The sequence below is a fragment of the Ambystoma mexicanum genome, chromosome 2p (genome assembly GCF_040938575.1).
Source record: "Ambystoma mexicanum isolate Mex_15411 chromosome 2p, UKY_AmexF1_1, whole genome shotgun sequence".
Classification (NCBI taxonomy): domain Eukaryota; kingdom Metazoa; phylum Chordata; class Amphibia; order Caudata; family Ambystomatidae; genus Ambystoma; species Ambystoma mexicanum.
The window spans coordinates 366,184,662-366,206,776 of NC_090923.1; the positions used below are offsets into that span (position 1 = coordinate 366,184,662).

Sequence of the window (22,115 nt, forward strand, 5' to 3'; positions counted from 1 at the left end):
TAAAGTGCCCAGATACCCCTGGGTTTTGCACGCTATATAAGAAAGTAAAACAAACATTTAGGCCTTCGCCTTCTCATCTCCTTGCCCTTCGTGGTTTTATGGCACAAAATGGGAATTGCCTCATGGAGAACAGTGCAAACATTGCAAAGCTCAGGGTTTATTATAACGTCTTGGTTCCACCTCGGAGACCTTGTTTGTGGATCTGCATATTGTCCCTATTGTGAAGAGATTTTTATTGAGGCGGGTTTTAGTCAATCCATGCAAGACCTATAAAAAATACTCCAAATAGCCAAATGGGCCAATGATCAAGATAAAATCATGAAATGGAAATAACTTTTTTGGCCAATTGCACAGGCGTTCTGCTAGTACACCATCTTACCTAGTGTGGTTTCCCAACTCTGTGCTTCTGCTGTAACCTATTGGGGACCCCTAGAGAGGGTGGGGCCCGATCGGAGGGTTGCAAAATATGTAGAGCCTGCAGATTTTGTAAAGGTGCATTATGTATTGAAACCCTCCACCATTTTTAGAAATTACTGGCTGACCCGAACATGATTGCGAGTGAGCGATTCTGGATCAAACTAATGGAGGGTGAATCGACTTCAATCACAATTGTACAATTCACCCAATAGCAGTCCATTGCCTGTATGATTGGGTATGAAGGTTGGCAATTGCACTGCCCTTAACGTTGTACTGTATTATTGTCAGAATTATTTGGAGCTTTATCAAAAAAATTATACATGACTGTTCGTAAAATGTGTATAATTGGTTACTTTATAGCATGTTAAAAAAATTATTATAATAAACTAAATGCACAATAAAATAAATCTCAGAATCGAGCAATTCGAACATACCATGCCAGTATAACATATTCTCCACAGGCTGACCCTCAAAAAAAAAAGGCTCATGTCAAAAACTTGTGCATGTTTCATACCATGGAAGGAGCCCTTCCCCCCCAGAAGAAAGTCTCACAGTTACACGACCTGCAGAACACTTGGGCCCAGCAGTGCTGTACTAGTACTAGTCCCTAACTTCCAGCCATGCATTAATGGCTCTCAACTGACCTATAACATTGGTGTAGCAATGTTGCACCTTTTCTGTCTCCCCAGCAGGGTGTACGTGCTGATCCTCGAGGAAAGATAGCAATCTAGCCCTCCTTTTTGGTTGAGGGCATGCTGTCATTCCACGGATCGGCTCTACAGTAGAAAGCGCACATTATCAAATGGCACCATGTGTCCTTAATTGACTGATGCACATGTGAAGAGAACCCCAAGTGGCATGGGTGGTCATATGCCTCAAAAGCTTTGACTTCACTATTGTGCATAGGACAAGAATAAATAATGGCAATGTTTGAAAAATGTATATTCTACTGGAATAGATCTGTCCAAGGCATTATAGCTCAATTTTGCTGCTGTTTAACCTCATTCCTTTGTGGCCCCAAGAATGTTTGCTGGCTCTTCTGGTTTTGCCTGACCCTTTTGGTAAGTCGGGTGCTTATTCCAGCCACTTGCCTCTGCAGCCCACTTCATAGGACAAGTACTGGTCTATTCCTATCCCCCATTTCTACCTTTTGTGTAGCACTATTACCTCCCTGGTGGATATTGGTGCAGGAGGACCTGTGACTTCCCCCAACCTGCCTTTTCCTGTTCTGATGTATATTACTCTTTTTATTTATTTATTTATTTTTTACATTGCATGATCAGCAGGTAGCAGTCTATTATGTTTCTGATGCACTACTGTGCACTTTATTTTAATGTTGACTGCAAGGATGACATTTGGCTAGGGCCTTGATAAAAATGGCTACCTTGTTTAACTCCCATCTGTGTGAACCACTACCCTTTTTATTTATTTTTTATTTTTTTGGGACGGCTTCCTCCTGGTCAGAGGTAACCTTGACTGTGTTCATGGAACTAGTAGATTGGTTAGAGCCTTGCACCCTGAGTGTCTCTGAGATGGTTATCCAGGATAGATAATCTGAGTTTAAATGTCACCCCCAGCCCTACATTTTGTATATGTAGTTATTTAGCCATTTAATTAATTCTATATCCCCTAAAAAGGTGCACTGTAACAAACACTTTGCAAGGAATTATATGGTTAGAATGTGTATATGGTTAAAAAGTGTAAAACTTGCAAGTGGCAAAACACAAAATGCAGTACAGAGTAGAACCTGAAGAAAGATTGTGTTGGAGATGAAGCAAGCAAAGGGAACTGGCCTTGATCGAAGGCCATCAATAGCGTGGAAAGCCAGTATAAATCTTGCTGCCTATAAGAAAGGCCAGTGCCCATATCTTCCTTCACTGTAGAAATAATCTGGAGGCGATGGAACCGTCCTTTAATGGTGACCAAAAGCCTTGGTAATGCCCAAGAAGGCATGACACCCAGGTTTAGCTTGGCGGAGTGGCGTGAAAGGTTCATTCATTCACTAGTCCAAGGTTCAACAAGGAGAAGCCTACCATGGGTCTTTACCGCTTATGAGGATAACTGGTTCATCAATGTGCTCTTCTTTTCATGTGCTCCTGTATTTTGTTGCACCCAGATTTACTTAAGGCCTGCTTATCTTGAGTAGGGGTCCCCCGATCTCCAACACTGAGCTGATGTACCCTCTGCTTGTTAAGTAACATCAATAAGGGACACCCACCTTTGTGGCTTGATTGCTGCTTATGTCCCCCACGCTAAGTTAGCCCATCCAAGCTGATGTCCTTTGTTGTCTCCTCGTTGCCAGTAGGCCCTTGCACTGATCCTGAAGTCCAGCTACATGCACCATCCATAACTGCAAGTCCTGAACTGGAGACCAGAACCGCTGCCAGCCAGGCCCATTCCCGAAACTCACCTATGCACCATTACCCCTGGGTCTTCACCGCAGCTATCTGTATGAGCTGCCTTCCCCCAGGTCTTCTGACTTAACTGGAGCAGCTAGTGTTGTTTCTAGTAGGGGTCTACAATTCTTCTGCCACTTCAAGCTCCTTACCAGGACTGAGTAAATCTTAACGGGGGCAAAGTCCATAACTGGTGCCATGCCTGTGGGGTTTCCCTGGAGCTCCCCTTTTGTTTTGGGAACCTGAAAATGTTTACCAGTGCATAGTACAATAACCTCACTTATTTCCTTCATTTTAAGTTAATCAAGCGGAAACCCACTCCAAGATAGCTGGACGAAATGCATTTAGATGAGTTCAACCATCGCCCACTCAGCCATTACTAGGTTTCATTGGTGATTGCAATCTATCCTTTTCAACACATCGCAAAAAAGACTTGAGCAACTTATTATCCGACCTCTTGACTCCCCTAGATAAGACCATATTCCTACCACAATACTTCCGACCTGGTGTGCATGCTATAGTGATCTCGGGTATTGATTGCCGGGGGGGGTAATGCTCTCAGCATAGAGGTACGGGCTACTCAGTGGCCCACCGCGCTGCTGCTTGCCTTTGCACTGGCTTTAGGGAATTTGACCACTAAATCGCCACTTTGTGCGATACTGGCTCCCCTTCCCTGCTAGGATCTGGCTCCAAATCATCTCCCTTCCTAGGTTAGATTTCAATTCATATGCAAAATCGTCTTCACACGTAAGAACCCCAGCACTTTTCTTGCTGGACGTGTGGATTGTTTTTCTAGGATCCTGAATGTGTGGGGGAAAAATGGTCCCCACTCACCCTTTCTTTTACTCTTTTTATGGGTATCCTGTTTCTGACTTTCCATCGTTTTATTTTTTAATCTATCCTATACTATAACTTTTTGGGCATCTACATTTTATTATTGCAGCGCACAGCACTTTCTGTGCAGTGTTGCTGTATTGCCCGTTGGGCTTCTCCATTTCTATTGACTTACCTTGCAGAACACATGTTCTCAAGGGTAGAGAGGGATGTCCAACCCCTCTACGTTTTTTATTTTGTGAGACCAGCACACACCACCTTATGCGGAGTGTGCTGGGGTGATGCATGGTATCCCCTTTCTTGCTACTACTGTAACATACAGTGATGAGCTTACTATTCTGGCTGGTGGCAGTGGATGTACTAAAACAGACTTTTTTTTTCTTTTTTTTTATACTCGCCGGCAGTCGAACAAGGCGCAGTAATGCACAGAAGGGTCACCATTCTGCTTGAATGGTGGCTTCTTTCGCCATTTCTAGTGTGCTTGTCCTTTCTTGGTCCTTCTGCCGTGGGGGAGGTCCTGGTTGTTGTTTTGTTCGGTGGGAACCCTTTGTGTAGCCTGTCGAGGCTCCAGAGTGTCTGAAGGTAGGAAGTGAAGGAGTCTGAAACTACACTAACCTTTTTCTATTCTGGTGTGCCTGATTGGACAGCCACTTGCCCCTTCTGTAAATTGCAGGGAAAGATTGTAGAGGTGGTGTGCAGTTTCCTGTATATCTGGCCTGGATCTAGAAGCTGAAGACCAGTCGACCACTGGAACAGAAAATCTGATGAAGAGGAGAAGACTGCTTTTGCTACTTCAGTGACCAGAGATACCTGCTGTGTAACGCTGCTTGTGCTGACCTCTTAATTAATGCGACGGAGGAGTCCCGACGACTCCAACCCATAGACTGTTTGGACCAATCGCTCTTAAGAAGACTTGCATTTCAAGCCATCCCACGACGAGCTGTGACCTTAATCGGCGTCAAACCGCTAATAACATGGGACCTCGAACCCGAGTGCTGTGTAACTTCTTCCAAAGAATGAATTTTACGGAAACCTTGGTGGATTCGTGCTGGACCTCCAGAAGCAAGATTGAACTCCTTGAAGTCCCCTCGCAGAGTGCTGGACCAAGATCATGAGCAGGATCCTTTCAGCAACGACTGTCCTTGATCTGGTACCTTGAAAAGGGTGCCAAATCAACAGCCACGCGAAGCACAGAATAATCCTTTGAGAGCCTTTTCTGTTGACTGCTGCTGAAAGTTCCCATCAGTGCCTGTTCTTTGTCACCATGACCAAGAATCCAGAGACTGGTCCTGTGCTGCTGCACCATAAAGCCTGTGATCTGTCCTTTATTTCAGGTGCAGAACCAAGGCGATGCGTTGAGGGGTTAAATTGCCGGTGGTAAAATCAGGTGAATTGGTGATGAGGGCGACCCCTCTAAATGTCTTTATAATTCCCCAGTAATGTCTTTTGTCCTTTCCCCATAGGTGCCGGGGTGCGGTACCTGCCAAAGATGCGGCGCCGACCCGAGATGTGGAATGGTTCACCAAGAAAAGCCGGTAAGTAATATGGTTGTAAATTCGGCCTTCCTCTTGTGTTCCCTTGCTCACCTTTTGCCTCTTCTTCTCTCCCCTAGGTGCAGAGATGTGGCGACTGGTGCTGAGAGCCGCGATGGAGCCGGGCGGCGTCTCGGGAACAGGTGAGTGAAGCGCAGCGCTGCAGCGAGCAACGCGATGCTTTTAAATGGAAGTCCTCCTTCAGGAACACTGGCGTGAAGATTCCGGATGCAGGTAAGAAGGTTGAATAAGTTCTTGGTTTTCACCTTTCTCTTCTCTTCTTTCCTTACAGGTGTTCCAGGTTCGAGGCGGGCGTGGCTGGAGTCCAGGTGCAGGAGCTGACACGGTGAGCGTTCAGCTGCTGGGATGTCGAACAACGCGAAGCACGTGTGGCTGTCCGGGCGTGGCTTAAATAGCCTTGGAAGAAGTTCCAGGTGAGTATTCTTCCACAGCCCCACCCAAGTAACAAAATGGTTCCCTCAGAAAAATAGTCCCTCCTAAGCCTCATTTGGCTTGGTTCTTCATGCAGCATGGTCTGCATCAGGTGAGTGTGCAACATGGTCTGCTTCAGGTAAGTGCACCAAACACTTCCCCTTATGAGCCTGGCGCCTATGGTGCCAGGACAGAGTCCAAAGAGCCCCTATAAAGGGCCGCTGGGCCTTTACCCGGGGGCGTGATGCCTGCTCCCGGGGGTGCTGGGCCTGGCCTGGTACTCTGGGGGTAGGCATCATGACATCATGGTCCTCAGTCGTGGGGACAAGAGGGAGGGCGTCTGGAGGACTCCTGCACTGCAGTTTGAAGGTCAGCGGCAGCTACAGGCTCTATTCAGATCAGCAGCACTTTGCGTTTTCAGGTACCGGCAAATAGCACCACTGCGGATCTTGGACACTTGATGGGCTTCCCTTGCTTCTGGAGTCCAGCACTCTGAGGTGACATGGGCTTGGGTTGTCCTGCTTTAGGACGGTCCTCAGGAATTTCCTGAAGCTCTGGTCTGGCTTACGATACACTCGATTCTGGGTTTCCTGACACCTGGCACTTGGTTCCAGCAGCAGCAAAGAAGTACAGCCAGCAGGGAAAGGTCTTCCAGCACAGTTCGCCTTGGGGTCAGTTGGTCCCACCAACCCAAGGAAAAGTTGTCAGTTCTGGGCTTCTCTAGTTGATTCGGCAATTGGAGCTTCAGCACTGCAGCAGGGCTTCACCGGGTAGTTCAACGGTCCAGGAGGGTGCGGCAAGCTTCTATTCCAGATTCCTTCAGATGTTTCGGGCAGTGGTTGACTCTGCCTTCTGTCCAAGAAACCTCGCCTTTTACGCAGGTTCCTCCCATTCATGCACAGCCTAGCTGTCACTCACACAGCAGGGTGGCTGTCCTGCAAGGACAGCCAGCCAATCGGCACTGGGTGCATTCAGGTAACCAAGGAGATTAAGTACAGGGAGTTTCAGTCACCTCCGTCGCTTCCTATCCTGTTACACACTGGATCCAGAGGCGGGGATTCAGTACTGAAGCTTGCAAATGGCAAAACGAACAAAAGGGTTAGATCTGGTTTGGCGCACCGAGTAAAACCCAAGAAATACCTCCCAGGCAAAAAATGGTGAAAAAAGACGACCGGGACCATTTTGACAAAATGGTCACCCGTTGGTACTATACTGCAGCTGAGGATTCAGCCTGCAGTAAAAACGCGCAATGGTAGGAAATCTAAACCACTGTCACCAGCCATTAAATTTAGTGAGGGTAACATAAAAAATATTACATGAGTAAAAAGGAAAAGGGGCTACTACTTCCACATAAGATGGGGTGTACTGGACCTACATAGGAAAAACAAGTCAATTTCACTTTACTACTCTTGGGAACAGTAAGTAGTTCACCCAAGAGAAGCTATTTAAACCTAATGAGGAATTCAAATGATTTCTCTGTGACACTGCTCTTGAAGGTGCTGTGTGTAACAATACAAAAGTAGATGCCTATGGAGTTTGTCAGACTCCAAAAACAAAGAAAACTGATTCCAAATCAGATCAATGATGAGTGAGAAAAAGTACAGAAAAAGAGCTTGGGGTCTCTAAGGTTGAAGGGAATTAGCACAGAACTGAGAATTCCCCTTAACAGTCTTCATTCTAATGGATTCTCATGCTCGTGAATATTCCGACATCAAGACCATACTCTGTAAAAAAAAGAAAAAGCAGTTTTGCTTTAGAGTGATAAAATGCTCCTCTATAACCAATCATTGTCCTTCTGCCCCAGCCATTTACACTCCTCCTAAGCTCCACACCTGTTGGCCATTTTCAGATTTTTACTGCACGTTTCTAGTGTCGGGAGTCCTCATGCTTCGCTCCCCAAAATGTGTGGGTTCCTTTTTGGGTTTTGGATAGTTTTTATAGTGTTCTTCCATCTCTTCCTCCTCTACGGTCACGCGGTAACTTCCAGCAGCGAGGACCCGTTGATGGCAAACATTGTTTCTCCATCGTTGGGCCCAAGCTTGGGCCTACATCTCACGACCATGTCCAATGTGGCGAAGAGGAGTCTCCTCAGGGCCTGCCTGTGGCAATTGGGGGGGGGGGGGCGGGGGATTTATTGGATCAAGGTGTCCACCTGATGTAATATACATACATTGACTAAAATGTATTTTACAGTTGCACATAGTTTTCAGCCCAGTAATATAGACTTGGGTTTGTTGTAACATTGCTGATGCCATTCTGGATGTTTTAGAGGTCAAAGTCATTGCATGGGTGTTCGCAGCCGGCTGTGAAAGCTACTGAATTTGTGCCTCAGCTGCTACTTTAACTTTTTGATCTAATCTGTGAACCAAAGCAATCTGCCCACGTAGTAGTCCTATGATGACATGCATTTCAGCTTGAATACTTGAGTCTGTTATAAGGAAAACACAAATTCATGCCTATAAATGACTAAAGCCCAACTATTGGTTTTGCCAATGCTTGTTTCTGTTTGTCATTACGCATACAGTATTGCTGAACTACAGTGATAGATCATTGTATGCAGATTGCGGTTTGGTCTATTAAAACCATATCCTTTGTATACGCAAGAGGTTCTAATTGGTGAATACAACTATGGTGGTAAAATTGTACACCTTGCAGGTTTAAAGGTAGGTCCACAAGCTACAAATTTAAAAAGCATTGGGGCTAAGTCATATTTGAACCCTTTTTCGTCTCAACTACATGGATGGTGTAAATCTATTACTATATTCTCTTGCCAGGCTATGCTTTTTGTTTCGATGACTTGTTCAAAATATGTATAAATATTTAAGACTATTGTAATTCTTAAGGGCAAAATTCAATAAAAGTGTTTGTCTGCTGGAATTTGGGCAATTGTAACGAATGGGATTCCCATTGGGCCACATGTTCTTTTCTTGTACTGAAAAGTACTCTAGCTACACTTTGTTGCTAAGCCACAGAAATTGTTGTTTTGCAAAATGAGATTATGATTATATCTTATTTGTTTCAGGATGGAGCGTTGACTGCATTTCGTAAAACGTATGACAAAACTGTAGCTCTGGGACATCGCCTTGATATTGTTTTCTATCTCCTTCGAATTGGACTTTTTTATATGGATAATGATCTTATCACACGAAACACAGAAAAGGCCAAAAGGTAATAAGAGAAAAAAATGGAACCATTGAATGCATGCTTGTTTTTAATTCTGATGGTGTGCATGTTATGTTAGTTTGATTTGGTTATCAAACCAACCACGGGATACAACCACAGAGAACCATGGTCATGGCTTGGGTATTCCTGTCTCCTTAAGCAGCTGATTGATGGGCTTTTGTCGCTAGTTTCATCAAGTTTCGTCAGGAAAATGGCCATTCTGTTGGGTGGTTTACTGGAGCAAAGCTTTCAGTGTTTGATAATGAAAGACTGGTCTTGTGAGCATACAGGCATTCAACAACTGACTGTGAAGTGGCTAAAGTAGAGGTAAAATAAACCTTTTGGAGTCTGGTATGTTGGGGAGATTTATCTTTTTTGTGCTTCATCCTCTCTCCTAGTGAGACCCCCAGCACTTTTTGCTGGACTTCTGCACCTTTTTCTTTATGTCCTGGATGAGTTGAGCCTTTTTCTATTCATTCTTATGGGCTCTACCTTTTAGAACTCTGTTTGTGTTTTACTCTTTCTATGGTGTCTACTTTCTTATCTCTTAAGGCATCTGTATTTTTCATTTGCCGCACACAGCGCCTTATGGGCAGTGTTGCTGGGGCCCCTTTGGGTTCTTTGAGATTCTTGCCTTATAGATTCTTGCCTTATCTTTAATTTATACAGTTCTTAAGAAAACTTTATATTCTGAGAGCTTGGCACACACCACCCTATGTGGAGTGCCAAGGGCATACTTAGTACCCCCTTTTCTCTGCTCCTGTGCCTTTTTAGTCAACCTTCTAGTTATGGCTGGTCACAGTGGATGTGTTCTACCGACTATCGTGCTATTTTTTACTGCAGACTATATTCAGTCCCGGTTGTGCACAATAGGGGCTTCCCTTTTCTGCCATTTCTAGCATGGTTGTTCTTTGTTAGCCCTTCTACCATTCTGGCAGGGGGAGGTCTGTGTGAGTGTTTTGCCTTTGGCGGGACCCCTTAAGTGTCCCCACCTAGGCTCCAGTGTTTCTGGGCAGGCAGGCAGGCAGGAAGTGGGGGAGGAGTTTTTCACTCCCCTGCTCTTTGTCTGCCCGAGTTCCTGAATGGACCCGCTTCCACTTGAGTCTGGCTGTCCTGGACAGCCACCTGCCCCCTTCTGTAACCTGCTGAGATTGCTGAGGCGTGTGTGCTGAAACTGAATAAAAGGTGAGGTTCCTGAGGTGAAGGGCAAGTCGACCACTGAAAACGTAACCGAAGAACTGGACGACCAAAGTCGCATGCAGACCCTTTGCAACACTGAGAAGCGACCGCTGCTGTTCTGACCCAGTCTTCTATGCGATAGAGGAACTCCGAAGAGGACTCCTTTTCTTTTGGCTGGTGGTACCAACCAGCCCTAAGACAAACTACAATGAGGTGCTGAGGCGTTCCAGAACTGCAGACCATGAATACCAGGAGACCTTTACCCAATCGTAGTGCATTGTCCTGCCAAGGCCGAATCCGTCCAAGTCTTTGCTGAGCTCCAAGTGAACCTCCAGAGACACAATCCAAGTCCCCTCACCAGAGTTAAGGGCTCCAGGAATCAAAGAAGATCGACTGGGTCAATCGTGTCCTTTGTGGGTGCTGCAGAAAAGGTGCCAAAATCGCAGACTGACTAGAGAAGCTGAGGAAATCCATGACGGAGGTCCTCCCTCAAGACTTCTGCTTATAGATCCCATCCATTGTCCTTCCTTTTTGTCACCAGACTGAGGAATCCAGAGGTCTGGTCCAGTGCTGCCACATCGAGGAGAACCCTGCCACAAGCATTTCTTCAAACCAAAGGTATGGTGGAAGAAAAAGGTATTGCTTACCTTAATCTGAAAAGTCGCTCCAGAGCATGGAGTGCATGTAGGGGTGTTTAGGGTACACTTTAACCCCCCCACCCCCGCCCCAAAATGCTGCTTGTGTCCCCTTTAGCGAGTACATTAACAAGGTCTCCAATGTTGGTTTGATCCTCTTGAGGCTAGAAAATATCCACAGGAGTTTTCGTTGTTCTGCTGCTTTACGAGACTTGAGTCTTTCCGAACTGCCTTTTTAGCTAGGTACGTGTTTTGCACTTTAAAAGCCTTGCTGTGTGCAGAAACTGCCTCTAGAACCTCAAGCTCTGCTAATATTTACCCAGCCGTTTTCCTTCCAAAAAAACTATATCTTGGTTGGTTTTGCTAACTAAATACAATTACTGTATATCTGTGTGTGCGCGTGTTATTACCGATAATACGGTAGAACTGTCATTGGTGTCCAAAAAATTGTAACTAAGCAGTGGCTTTTGAAAAGTATCTACAAGTATTCTAATGTGTTTTGGTTTAATGTACAACTATTTAAAAGCATATCTTGTGTAAATATAATCTATATTTTAATATATGTGTATGTCTAAGTGTTTCCTTGAATTGAATTACTAGCTAGGTTCGGTGTACTTACCTACAACTCACATCTTCCGCTTATAATAAGCCTGACTGCTCTGCCACTCTGCCAAGGTTTCATGAGTAGTGCAGACTAAATACTAAGAGTTAAGGATCTACGCACCATTGGAATAGTTTCATAAAGTCTACTCCCAAGTGGACTTCAGGACAACTCCCTGAAAATGGTGTCGCAAACATTGGAATGATTTATAATCCCAAAGGCATAACCAATATTGAATGAAAGCGATAGTTCCACTACTTTGATGCACTGCTTGTATAGAGATCAAAGACAACACCCATTTGCTTTGCAATGTTGCTACAAATAATAGAATAGCTGAAGCAGATAAAGGGTTATCATAAAGTCTTGTATTCTGTTCCTCTACAAATGTGTAAAGCAAGTCTGCCGACACGTGTTTCGACTTATAACCAGGTCTTTCTCAAGGCAAGACGAACAAATAAAGTTGGCGTATGGAACCTGTAAGATCAATTATTGGTACTACATGCAGTGTGCGCACATTGGGAGCTCATCTTCCTGATAGTTATTTCTGTTGTGGTATACTGGAAGTGCGTAGTGTGGGTTGTACCAAATGGTATACGTAATATATTCCTTGTGTTACGAGCGGTCTTAATACCAGAAACAAGTCTCCGAAAATGTTGCCTGTAATTAGTCATATTTACCAATATTGCTGGCTTTTGAATTGTGCCTTTTATAGCCCCGACTAAGAATTCAGTAAAGAGATATCAGCTAGGTTTGTCATGTTGGCTAGACCCCTCCTCCCTTACAAATACCACCTCCCTCCTCTGCAGGGACTGTCTCACTATATCCTGGGGGTGAGGCATACAACCAAACCTCATCTACTAATGACAATATATCAATTATTTCCGACACATCACACCCAAATGCACTCACTAATCCTCATTACTGTTTGGTACATATTTTGTTTAACATGCTATGAATTCACTGTCTGAGGTTGGGTTTTAGACTCTACATAAAGCCAGGTTTATCATCTAGTTTAGGAGTAATGTAGGCGGCAAGTGAAGAGCCACTATTGCAAATGCTATTTATTTACATCATAAGGGATATTGGAGGATTTGGAACTAGGGCATGTCTATTTTGGAAAATGATGCACAATTGAAAAAAGAAAAATTGAAGAGGAAGCTGGGTTGATCTACGGTGTGAAGCAGACCAAGCACACTTAGGGTACCGAGATTGTGTAGCAGTAAAGGTTGGGAGAGGGTACACTCTTCAACTGGAGAGTGTTCTGTATTGCAATAGCTGAATTTCTAACCTCAAAATGATAAATGGCTGAGAACAAAAGGTTGTGCTCCCACAGCACACCTAAAGGAAGAAACCTCACCAGCAGGTTAGACAAATTGAAATATGTTCTATGGTATGCATGGTTTAAAGTACAAGTCCTGTTCTGTTATTTTACTATACTTTTTTTTTTTTACTGCAACTGATCACCACTGTAGAAGCACCTATCCTTTTTTACTGCAACTGATAACCACTGTAGAAGCACCTATCCTTGTCCCTAGCATATTGTGCCTCCGCTGAGGAGGCCAGTCTTGCTTGGAACGTGAGAAGGAGGAGTGAAGTTAAGAGGGAGGTAAAGCAGGGAAGGAGATTGCAGATGCATTCATGTGGATGTTTGCTACTCCACAATATATGGACTAGATTATGGAGCATGGTTTTCACTAGAAGGCCCTCCAGTTGATTTAGACTTCAATTCCCATCCTTCTAAGCCAGCGTAGTTGGTGTTGTAGAATCATAGGAGTTGTAGTCCAAAACCTCTGGAGAGGCACATGAAGAGTAACAGTGTTCTAGAGGGATTTGACACAGAAGGATGTGTTGAGTTAAAATGCACATGGGGACCCAAAGATGGTTTTGGAAGAATTATGGATTAGCAATCAAGCAATGTTGGATGCATGAGTGGCTTGATGGGGTTCTCCTGCAATCCTGGCATATGTGTAGACTTAACATACCTTCAGTATCTTATTTCTGGTACTGCAGGTAAGTTACAGAATAGGACCACCAAGCCGGCTTCAGAAGGTGGCCTAGTCCAAGATTAGTACTTGTGAAGTAAATTTTGTTGGTAACCAAAGGCAGGGGAGGGGGATTGACATAATTAATAGCTGGTCCAATAGCACAGCGAGTAGAGCGCTCATTTTGACATCTGTGCAGAGCCTGCTGACGCAGGTTCGAATCCCGGCAGGGCCAAACTCATCCTTTCATCCTTCCGAGGTCGATAAATGAGCACCACACACCGTGGGTAATAATAAGCAGCGCTCCGATACCTGAGGGTTCGTAGCGCTATATAAATGCTAAATTATTAGAGTAAGATGTGATTTTAACTGGCACTATGGGTAAATGAAATTACATTCATTTTTACCCTGGTGACCTGAGCGCTTGCCTCGAAAAAAGGCACTCTATAGAACAAGACACAAGTAGTAATTACCTGGCTCTTCCTATTCCATCATTCACCCGATCTGACCCAGCTTTGCTCTGCGACGGTCCCTCAATGGTTAAATGAAAATGATTGCTTATTTATGTAAAGAAAATGAAAACGAGTCATTGACTAATCTCTGATTATATACTTCCTTTATCTTAATTATTTTATGCTTTTATCTCATGCTTCTAGGGACTTCCTTAGTTGTGAATGCAAAATGTTTTATAAGTCAATGTATGAACACATTTTTTATACATTTATTTTTTACATTTATAAAGCGCCTAAGCCCACGGCATCAGTGCGCTGTTGCAGACCAGTTAAATTCAGTGATTGGCAGTACCTCACTAAGAGATATAGGGGTGTGGGGGGCAAGGATGAAATGAACAACCAGGTTTTCTTTCTCATTGCTGACTGTATTCTAGTGCACCAGGTCTTTTATAACTGCTGTGGTGTTGGGTTTCCTGTCCCTGTTGTCAGCTCTGCAACTAGGCCTCTCGCATGCCTGCTTCAATTAACTCATCAGTATGCGCTGCCACCAGCAGAACTGACAATGGGCAGGATGGCTCCATGGTTCCTTTCATATTTAATTAGGCTGGCCGTGGCAGAAGGAATGTTTTGCCCTGCCCCTTTTGAGATGCCTTCATGTGCTCCTGGGCGTCACATTCCAACTAAATGTGAAGGGGAGGACTGCGCATGTAAGCTGTGCCTGCCACCCCCCCCAAGAGTATATGGCTCTAAGGGGTTGTCATGCAGTGCAGGTTTATAGTCACAAAATCGAAAACAAAAAATGTCTTTATGGGAAAACATTTGTCTGCCCCTAAACTGCGCTCTGCCTCATTATTGAGCTGGTGCTATTGGGCTAAAGCGGACAGGGCTCTAAAATGTGCAGAAGAATGTCAGCAAAAAGATACAGGTAGGCAGATAAACAACACCTCCAACTTAATACCAAACTTGCCCAAGCACTCACGACCATTTACTAAGTTTTAAAAATAAATTCTTTAATCAAAAGTTGTGCAAAATGTTATAAAAAGCATACATGGCAATACCTGGTCAGACCAGGCACAAGACACCACTCACCCCAACGGGTGGAAAGAGGCCACGCGTTCCGCTCGACTCGCGAGCTTCCTCAGGCTTGTAGTTGTTCCCAACATGTGTATTCTCGTTTTTATAATGGCTCATGGGCTATGTCATGTGCTTCCCCCACCTGCTACTTCACACGTCACGTGATGCACTACTACAATCTGGCTAAAAAAGAACTCTGTGGTTCTACACAACGGAGAATCCGCCATCTTGGAATGGCTCAGGTCTAATGGACCTTGAGTGTAAATGTAGGGAGGTAAAATACTCGGGGAATCCTTTATAAATTTAAATTCAGACTAGCGCGCGTGAATGACAAAGGCAGGGGGAGTCAGACATGTCCCATTGAGAGAACAGTATATATAAAAACTTTGTAACGAAATTTCGCGCCAGTGCGCAATATCAATATTTGCTGCCTCACCGTGCGAGAAACATTCTCCACGGTGTGGCAAACTATCTGCATGAAGGGGTGAGTGCAAAAAAACTAATGTCGCTGCTATGGCCCAATGTTGGTAATGTCCACCCGCACAATACATGAGAAGGAGATAGCCTTAGTTTATACAGCAGGTGTGCTCAATCAATGACTGGTTTTGGCGCAATGCATGTTGGACCGGCTAGTCCCTAATTCGCCAAAATCACAAATGCTAGTGCATATTTTTAGAAATGAAGGCGAATTTAAACAAATATGCAAGCACCTATCATCCCATACCTCAATGCATTGATAAAGTGCTAGTGCATGATAGGAGCAGCATTAGGTTAGGGATTAAGGTGAATTCAGACAAAAATGAAAACGCCTGTCGTCCCATATAGAGTAATAAAAGGCTATCCGTGGATAATACCTCAATGCATTGGATGGATGCTCGTGCAAGTTAAAACAGCATGATTTAAAGTATCCGGACAAATGTCCATCTCTTTCTATCTCCCTACATTGTGCATATGGCGTACCAAAACTCGGCCATATTTTCCTGAATGATCAATTTTACCATCTTTAAAAAGTGAGTGAACATTCTGCCTGTCATATAAAGTGACATGTGCAGTTGGTTCATTCATAAAGTGCAAAGTGATACATGTATGTATAAATTCATAGAAACATGACTTTAAAAAGGAAAAATAGAAAGAAAAAGAGATATTAGATCACTACACATTTACCCGAATTAGAGTCGGTGTTAAGTCACTCTCTGTGTTTTGTCTACATCAGAGATTAGCCTAAACACACTATGATGTTGCTTTCTAAGTTGTAAAGTATACAGGATGAGTGTGTAACACTAAAACAAGCATTGTACTGGAATATGGGACATTCATTAATGAACATGGCTTCTAGCCCCTGATTAATCATATAGGTAGACGTATAGCTCTGGGTCCACATTTAAACCATTAGGCTTTAGTGTATAAAACCTACAGATTAGTTTGGCTTCTAGTTGGCGCAGTTTGAGTTCCCTATTGCCCAACCTCTTATGTTGTGGTATGTGTGCTAAACCCACAAACCTCATTTCTGATGTATTTTTATTATGTTTCTCACCAAAGTGTAAAGCTAGAGGGTATGTCAATTCTCCATTTTATATGGCTCTGTAATGCTGTAAAATACGCAATTTTAGCGGGCCAATAGTTGATCCTATATAATGTAACCCACAGCTGCATGTTATTGCATAAACCACAAACTCTGTAAGGCAAGTTATTTTATGCTTGTACTTCCATTCTTGCCCATTAGCACTGATTGGAGGTTTTCTCGAGACATAATTGCACATTTTGCATTTACCACATTTTTTAAAACCTGTATGTTCATGTTTGTTAGGAAACCAGCTCGATGAAGAAGCCTTGGTAATTACAGTACTGGGTGCTAATATATTTTTCAGTGTTGGAGCTTTACGAAAAGTTACACTAGGTTTCTCTTCCAAAACTTTACACAAGTCTCTGTCAGTGGTTAGTATTTTCCAGTGTCTATGCATAATAGCCCTGATATGTTTAGCTTGCTGATTGTAGCTCGTTATGAATCTTATCGTTTCATTTTTCAATTTAGGATGTGGTCTAAAAAGATCTCCTCTCGGTTGTTTTTCAGCTTTGGTGAAGCAATCCGTCACTGTACTTTTTGAGTATCCTCTATTCACAAATCTGTTGCCAATATTTTTCGCTTCTTTTTGGAAATTTGCCTCATTACTGCATATTCTTTTCGCCCTAAGGAATTCTCCATAAGGGGAAGATCAAATTGGAAGGGCCACAAGATCTGGGAACAAACCGAAGGGGAGACCGAGAGGCAAGAACATGAACAATTAAAAATATTCAATATTTCAGCTAGAAGCCTCACCCAGAAGGAAACATCAGTCCTATCTTTAGGACTATCCTATAGCCCAACCTACGCCTATGACTCCACATCTGCCAGAATAGATCTTTTCGAATTCACACGCAAACTGAAGCTCACTAAATTCTTTGCTACACAAGTTGGGCATAAAACACAGAAAAGAGATTCAGATGCAGAAATCACCTCGATTCTATCAGAGAAAGATCTGGCCACTTTATTCTATATAGATGAACTGCATTCCAACCCCAGTTCTGTGAATACATACACAGAAACAATGGACGACAGCATGCTGGCAGAACGATATGGGATCAATACCAACATGAGCTGTTTCAGCAAATTCAAGCCAAAATCAGCCTTCTGCCCGAATATAGAATGCAGCCCTACAGATGTTTTTGAACAACTGGTAATGAAAGATCTCAAAGGCCTGTCCAGCTCTATTAACATGAAATCAAAAAATCTCAGTCCTACACAGATAGAAGCAGTAAATACTTTGAAAAATGATCATAACATAGTCATCCGACCCTCGGACAAAGGAGGAAGTATAGTTGTCATGAACAGCGCCAGCTATGTCAAAGAAGCAAACAGACAACTTGATGACACTTCTTGCTATGAATTAGCGGATAAATCAATTTTGGGAAACACCAATAGAGAATATTATGAATTGCTGTTCCATTGGTGTGAAGAAGAATTGCTAAATGATGATGAATATCACTTCTTGAAAAATGCACACCCAATAACTCCGCTTATTTACTTCAATCCTAAAATCCATAAGACTCTAATAGATCCTCCAGGACGCCCAATAGTGTCCTCAATTGGTAGTCTTCTGGAAAAGACCTCTAAATTTCTTGATCATTTCCTTCAGCCATTTGTGCTAAGCCTTAATTCATACATTCAGGACAAATCAGATCGTCTGTTAAAATTAGATGAAGTTAATTGGGAGCCTAATTATTTTCTGGTCTCCCTGGATGTAGTGTCGCTTTATACGTCTATTAAGCACCAGCATGGCTTAATGCATGCCGTCACTTTCTGAACAGCAGATCTGTTAGCTACCGCCAGCACAACAATATGTTGCTGGAAATGTTGAAATTTTGCCTGGAACATAATTTTTTCCTTAACAATGATGCGATTTACAGACAAACCCAGGGCACAGCAATGGGGTCCTGTATGGCGCCAACTTACGCCAATCTCTATATGGGTTGGTGGTAAACGACAGTGGCATGGAGTGAGGAGCTGGAACAGTTTACCAAACATATAGTTACGTGGCATCGATGACCTGTTCCTGATATGGGATGGAACAAAGAAGGAACTAGAAGAATACATCACTATTTTGAATTCCAATGCCCTTAATTTGAAGTTAACTAGCACTATAAGTAAGAATACACTGGTATTTCTGGATGTTTCCTTGCAAGTTGACCAAAACCGACTAATCACTACCTTGCACAGGAAGGACGCAAGTTCCAACTCTACGCTCCATGCTAGTAGTCATCATCCCACAGCTCTCAAAAAGTCTATACCTTATGGAGAATTCCTTAGGGCGAAAAGAATATGCAGTAATGAGGCAAATTTCCAAAAAGAAGCGAAAAATATTGGCAACAGATTTGTGAATAGAGGATACTCAAAAAGTACAGTGACTGATTGCTTCACCAAAGCTGAAAAACAACCAAGAGGAGATCTTTTTAGACCACATCCTAAATTGAAAAATGAAACCATAAGATTCATAACGAGCTACAATCAGCAAGCTAAACATATCGGGGCTATTATGCATAGACACTGGAAAATACTAACCACTGACAGAGACTTGTGTAAAGTTTTGGAAGAGTAACCTAGTGTAACTTTTCGTAAAGCTCCAACACTGAAAAATATACTAGCACCCAGTACTGTAATTACCGAGGCTTCTTCATCGAGCTGGTTTCCTAACAAACATGAACATACAGGTTTTAAAAAATGTGGTAAATTCAAAATGTGCAATTATGTCTCGAGAAAACCTCCAATCAGTGCTAATGGGCAAGAATGGAAGTACAAGCATAAAATAACTTGCCTTACAGAGTTTGTGGTTTATGCAATAACATGCAGCTGTGGGTTACATTATATAGGATCAACTATTGGCCCGCTAAAATTGCGTATTTTACAGCATTATAGAGCCATATAAAATGGAGATTTGACATACCCTCTAGCTTTACACTTTGGTGAGAAACATAATAAAAATACATCAGAAATGAGCTTTGTGGGTTTAGCACACATACCACAACATAAGAGGTTGGGCAATAGGGAACTCAAACTGCGCCAACTAGAAGCCAAACTAATCTGTAGGTTTGATACACTAAAGCCTAATGGTTTAAATGTGGACCCAGAGCTATACGTCTTCCTATATGATTAATCAGGGGCTAGAAGCCATGTTCATTAATGAATGTCCCATATTCCAGTACAATGCTTGTTTTAGTGTTACACACTCATCCTGTATACTTTACAACTTAGAAAGCAACATCATAGTGTGTTTAGGCTAGTCTCTGATGTAGACAAAACACAGAGAGAGTGACTTAACACTGACTCTAATTCGTGTAAATGTGTAGTGATCTAATATCTTTTTCTTTCTATTTTTCCTTTTTAAAGTCCTGTTTCTATGAATTTATACATACATGTATCACTTTGCACTTTATGAATGAACCAACTGCACATGTCACTTTATATGACAGGCAGAATGTTCACTCACTTTTTAAAGATGGTAAAATTGATCATTCAGGAAAATATGGCCGAGTTTTGGTACGCCATATGCACAATGTAGGGAGATAGAAAGAGATGGACATTTGTCCGGATACTTTAAATCATGCTGTTTTAACTTGCACGAGCATCCATCCAATGCATTGAGGTATTATCCACGGATAGCCTTTTATTACTCTATATGGGACGACAGGCGTTTTCATTTTTGTCTGAATTCACCTTAATCCCTAACCTAATGCTGCTCCTATCATGCACTAGCACTTTATCAATGCATTGAGGTATGGGATGATAGGTGCTTGCATATTTGTTTAAATTCGCCTTCATTTCTAAAAATATGCACTAGCATTTGTGATTTTGGCGAATTAGGGACTAGCCGGTCCAACATGCATTGCGCCAAAACCAGTCATTGATTGAGCACACCTGCTGTATAAACTAAGGCTATCTCCTTCTCATGTATTGTGCGGGTGGACATTACCAACATTGGGCCATAGCAGCGACATTAGTTTTTTTGCACTCACCCCTTCATGCGGATAGTTTGCCACACCGTGGAGAATGTTTCTCGCACGGTGAGGCATCAAATATTGATATTGCGCACTGGCGCGAAATTTCGTTACAAAGTTTTTATATATACTGTTCTCTCAATGGGACATGTCTGACTCCCCCTGCCTTTGTCATTCACGCGCGCTAGTCTGAATTTAAATTTATAAAGGATTCCCGAGTATTTTACCTCCCTACATTTACACTCGAGGTCCATTAGACCTGAGCCATTCCAAGATGGCGGATTCTCCGTCGTGTAGAACCATAGAGTTCTTTTTAGCCAGATTGTAGTAGTGCATCACGTGACGCGTGAAGTAGCAGGTGGGGGAAGCACATGACATAGCCCATGAGCCATTATAAAAACGAGAATACACATGTTGGGAACAACTACAAGCCTGAGGAAGCTCGCGAGTTGAGCGGAACGTGTGGCGTCTTTCCACCCGTTGGGGTGAGTGGTGCCTTGTGCCTGGTCTGACCAGGTATTGCCATGTATGCTTTTTATAACATTTTGCACAACTTTTGATTAAAGAATTTTTTTTTTTAAACTTAGTAAATGGTCGTGAGTGCTTGGGCAAGTTTGGTATTATTATAATAATAATAATAATTTGGCATTTATATAGCGCTACAAACCCTCAGGTATCTGAGCGCTGCTTATTATTACCCACAGTGTGTGGTGCTCATTTATCGACCTCGGAAGGATGAAAGGCTGAGTTTGGCCCTGCCGGGATTCGAACCTGGGTTAGCAGGCTCTGCACGGATGTCAAAGCGAGCGCTCTACTCGCTGTGCCACTTCACCAGCTAGTTGGAGGTGTTGTTTATCTGCCTACCTGTATCTTTTTGCTGACATTCCTCTATCTATATATATATATATATATATATATATATATATATATATATATATGGTGTGCAGTGAGCATGGTAACATTTGTGCAGATTAGCCCCGCACATTTTATGAGGTTGATCATCCATCATTCAATTTATTAAAAAATATCGAAGTCCAGATGGAGTGCACACCCACCGTGCGGGAGGTTGAATACCTCACAGCCCACTGGTCTGCCCGCCGAGTGGTCCAGGGACACTTCCGAAGGCTCAGGACAGCTGGATCCTCGAACATGTTGACACTGGTTGGTCCCACTGGTCCAGGGGTGGAAGCACCGCACAGGGCCTTTTCAGATCCGGTAGTCCAACGGGGCTTCACTGGAAGGGATGCAGAGTTTTCTTTTGATTCTTATTTATTTATTGCCCCACACTTCACTGCAAAAACTCAAGACATCCTGAGCACTCTCTCTTCCTTTCCCCTTGTCACCTATGGCCTCTCGTCCTTCTCTCCTTTCGCATCCGATGAGGTCACTGAGTTGTCTGCTCTATGAAGGGCTCCTCAAAACAGATATCTCCCTGTTCTTCCAGAACTATTAAGAACAATATCGAATCTAATCTCTTGCCCCTGCACTTGCTGATTTCTTAAATCACATTTGCTACTGGGTCTTTCCCCTTTTCCCTCACGTGCTCTCTTTTGCACCCCTTTCTGAAAAAACCTTCCGCCGACCCCTTGTATCCAGCTAACTACTGCCCCATCTCTATCACCCCCTTCCTTGGGGAAACTCTAGGAGTAGCTGGTCTTCCCTCCCCCCACCCCCCCCCCCACCTCCCAATTGAACAAGCATACCGAGCTTGTTGGTTGCCTACACAACCATCAATCTGGAATCCGAGCATCTTGAGGCACGGAAACTGCTTTCCTAAACACCCGAGAAGAACTGCTTGTATCTCTTGACTCCACCTCGCCAGCTGTTATCATTCTACTTGATGTCTCATCTGCATTTGATAGGTCAACTAGTCGATCCTCATAAATCGGC

General features: G+C 43.3%; 1 protein-coding gene across 1 annotated transcript in view; it reads left to right on the forward strand.

Annotated features, from left to right (window-relative positions):
* The window catches only part of PSMD6 (proteasome 26S subunit, non-ATPase 6), a 104,740-nt gene that overhangs the window by 13,994 nt on the left and 68,631 nt on the right, over positions 1–22,115 (forward strand). The window contains exon 3 of the mRNA XM_069643712.1: positions 8,634–8,779. Within this exon, the coding sequence (XP_069499813.1) occupies positions 8,634–8,779 (146 nt within the window). The remainder of the gene's footprint in view (positions 1–8,633; positions 8,780–22,115) is intronic.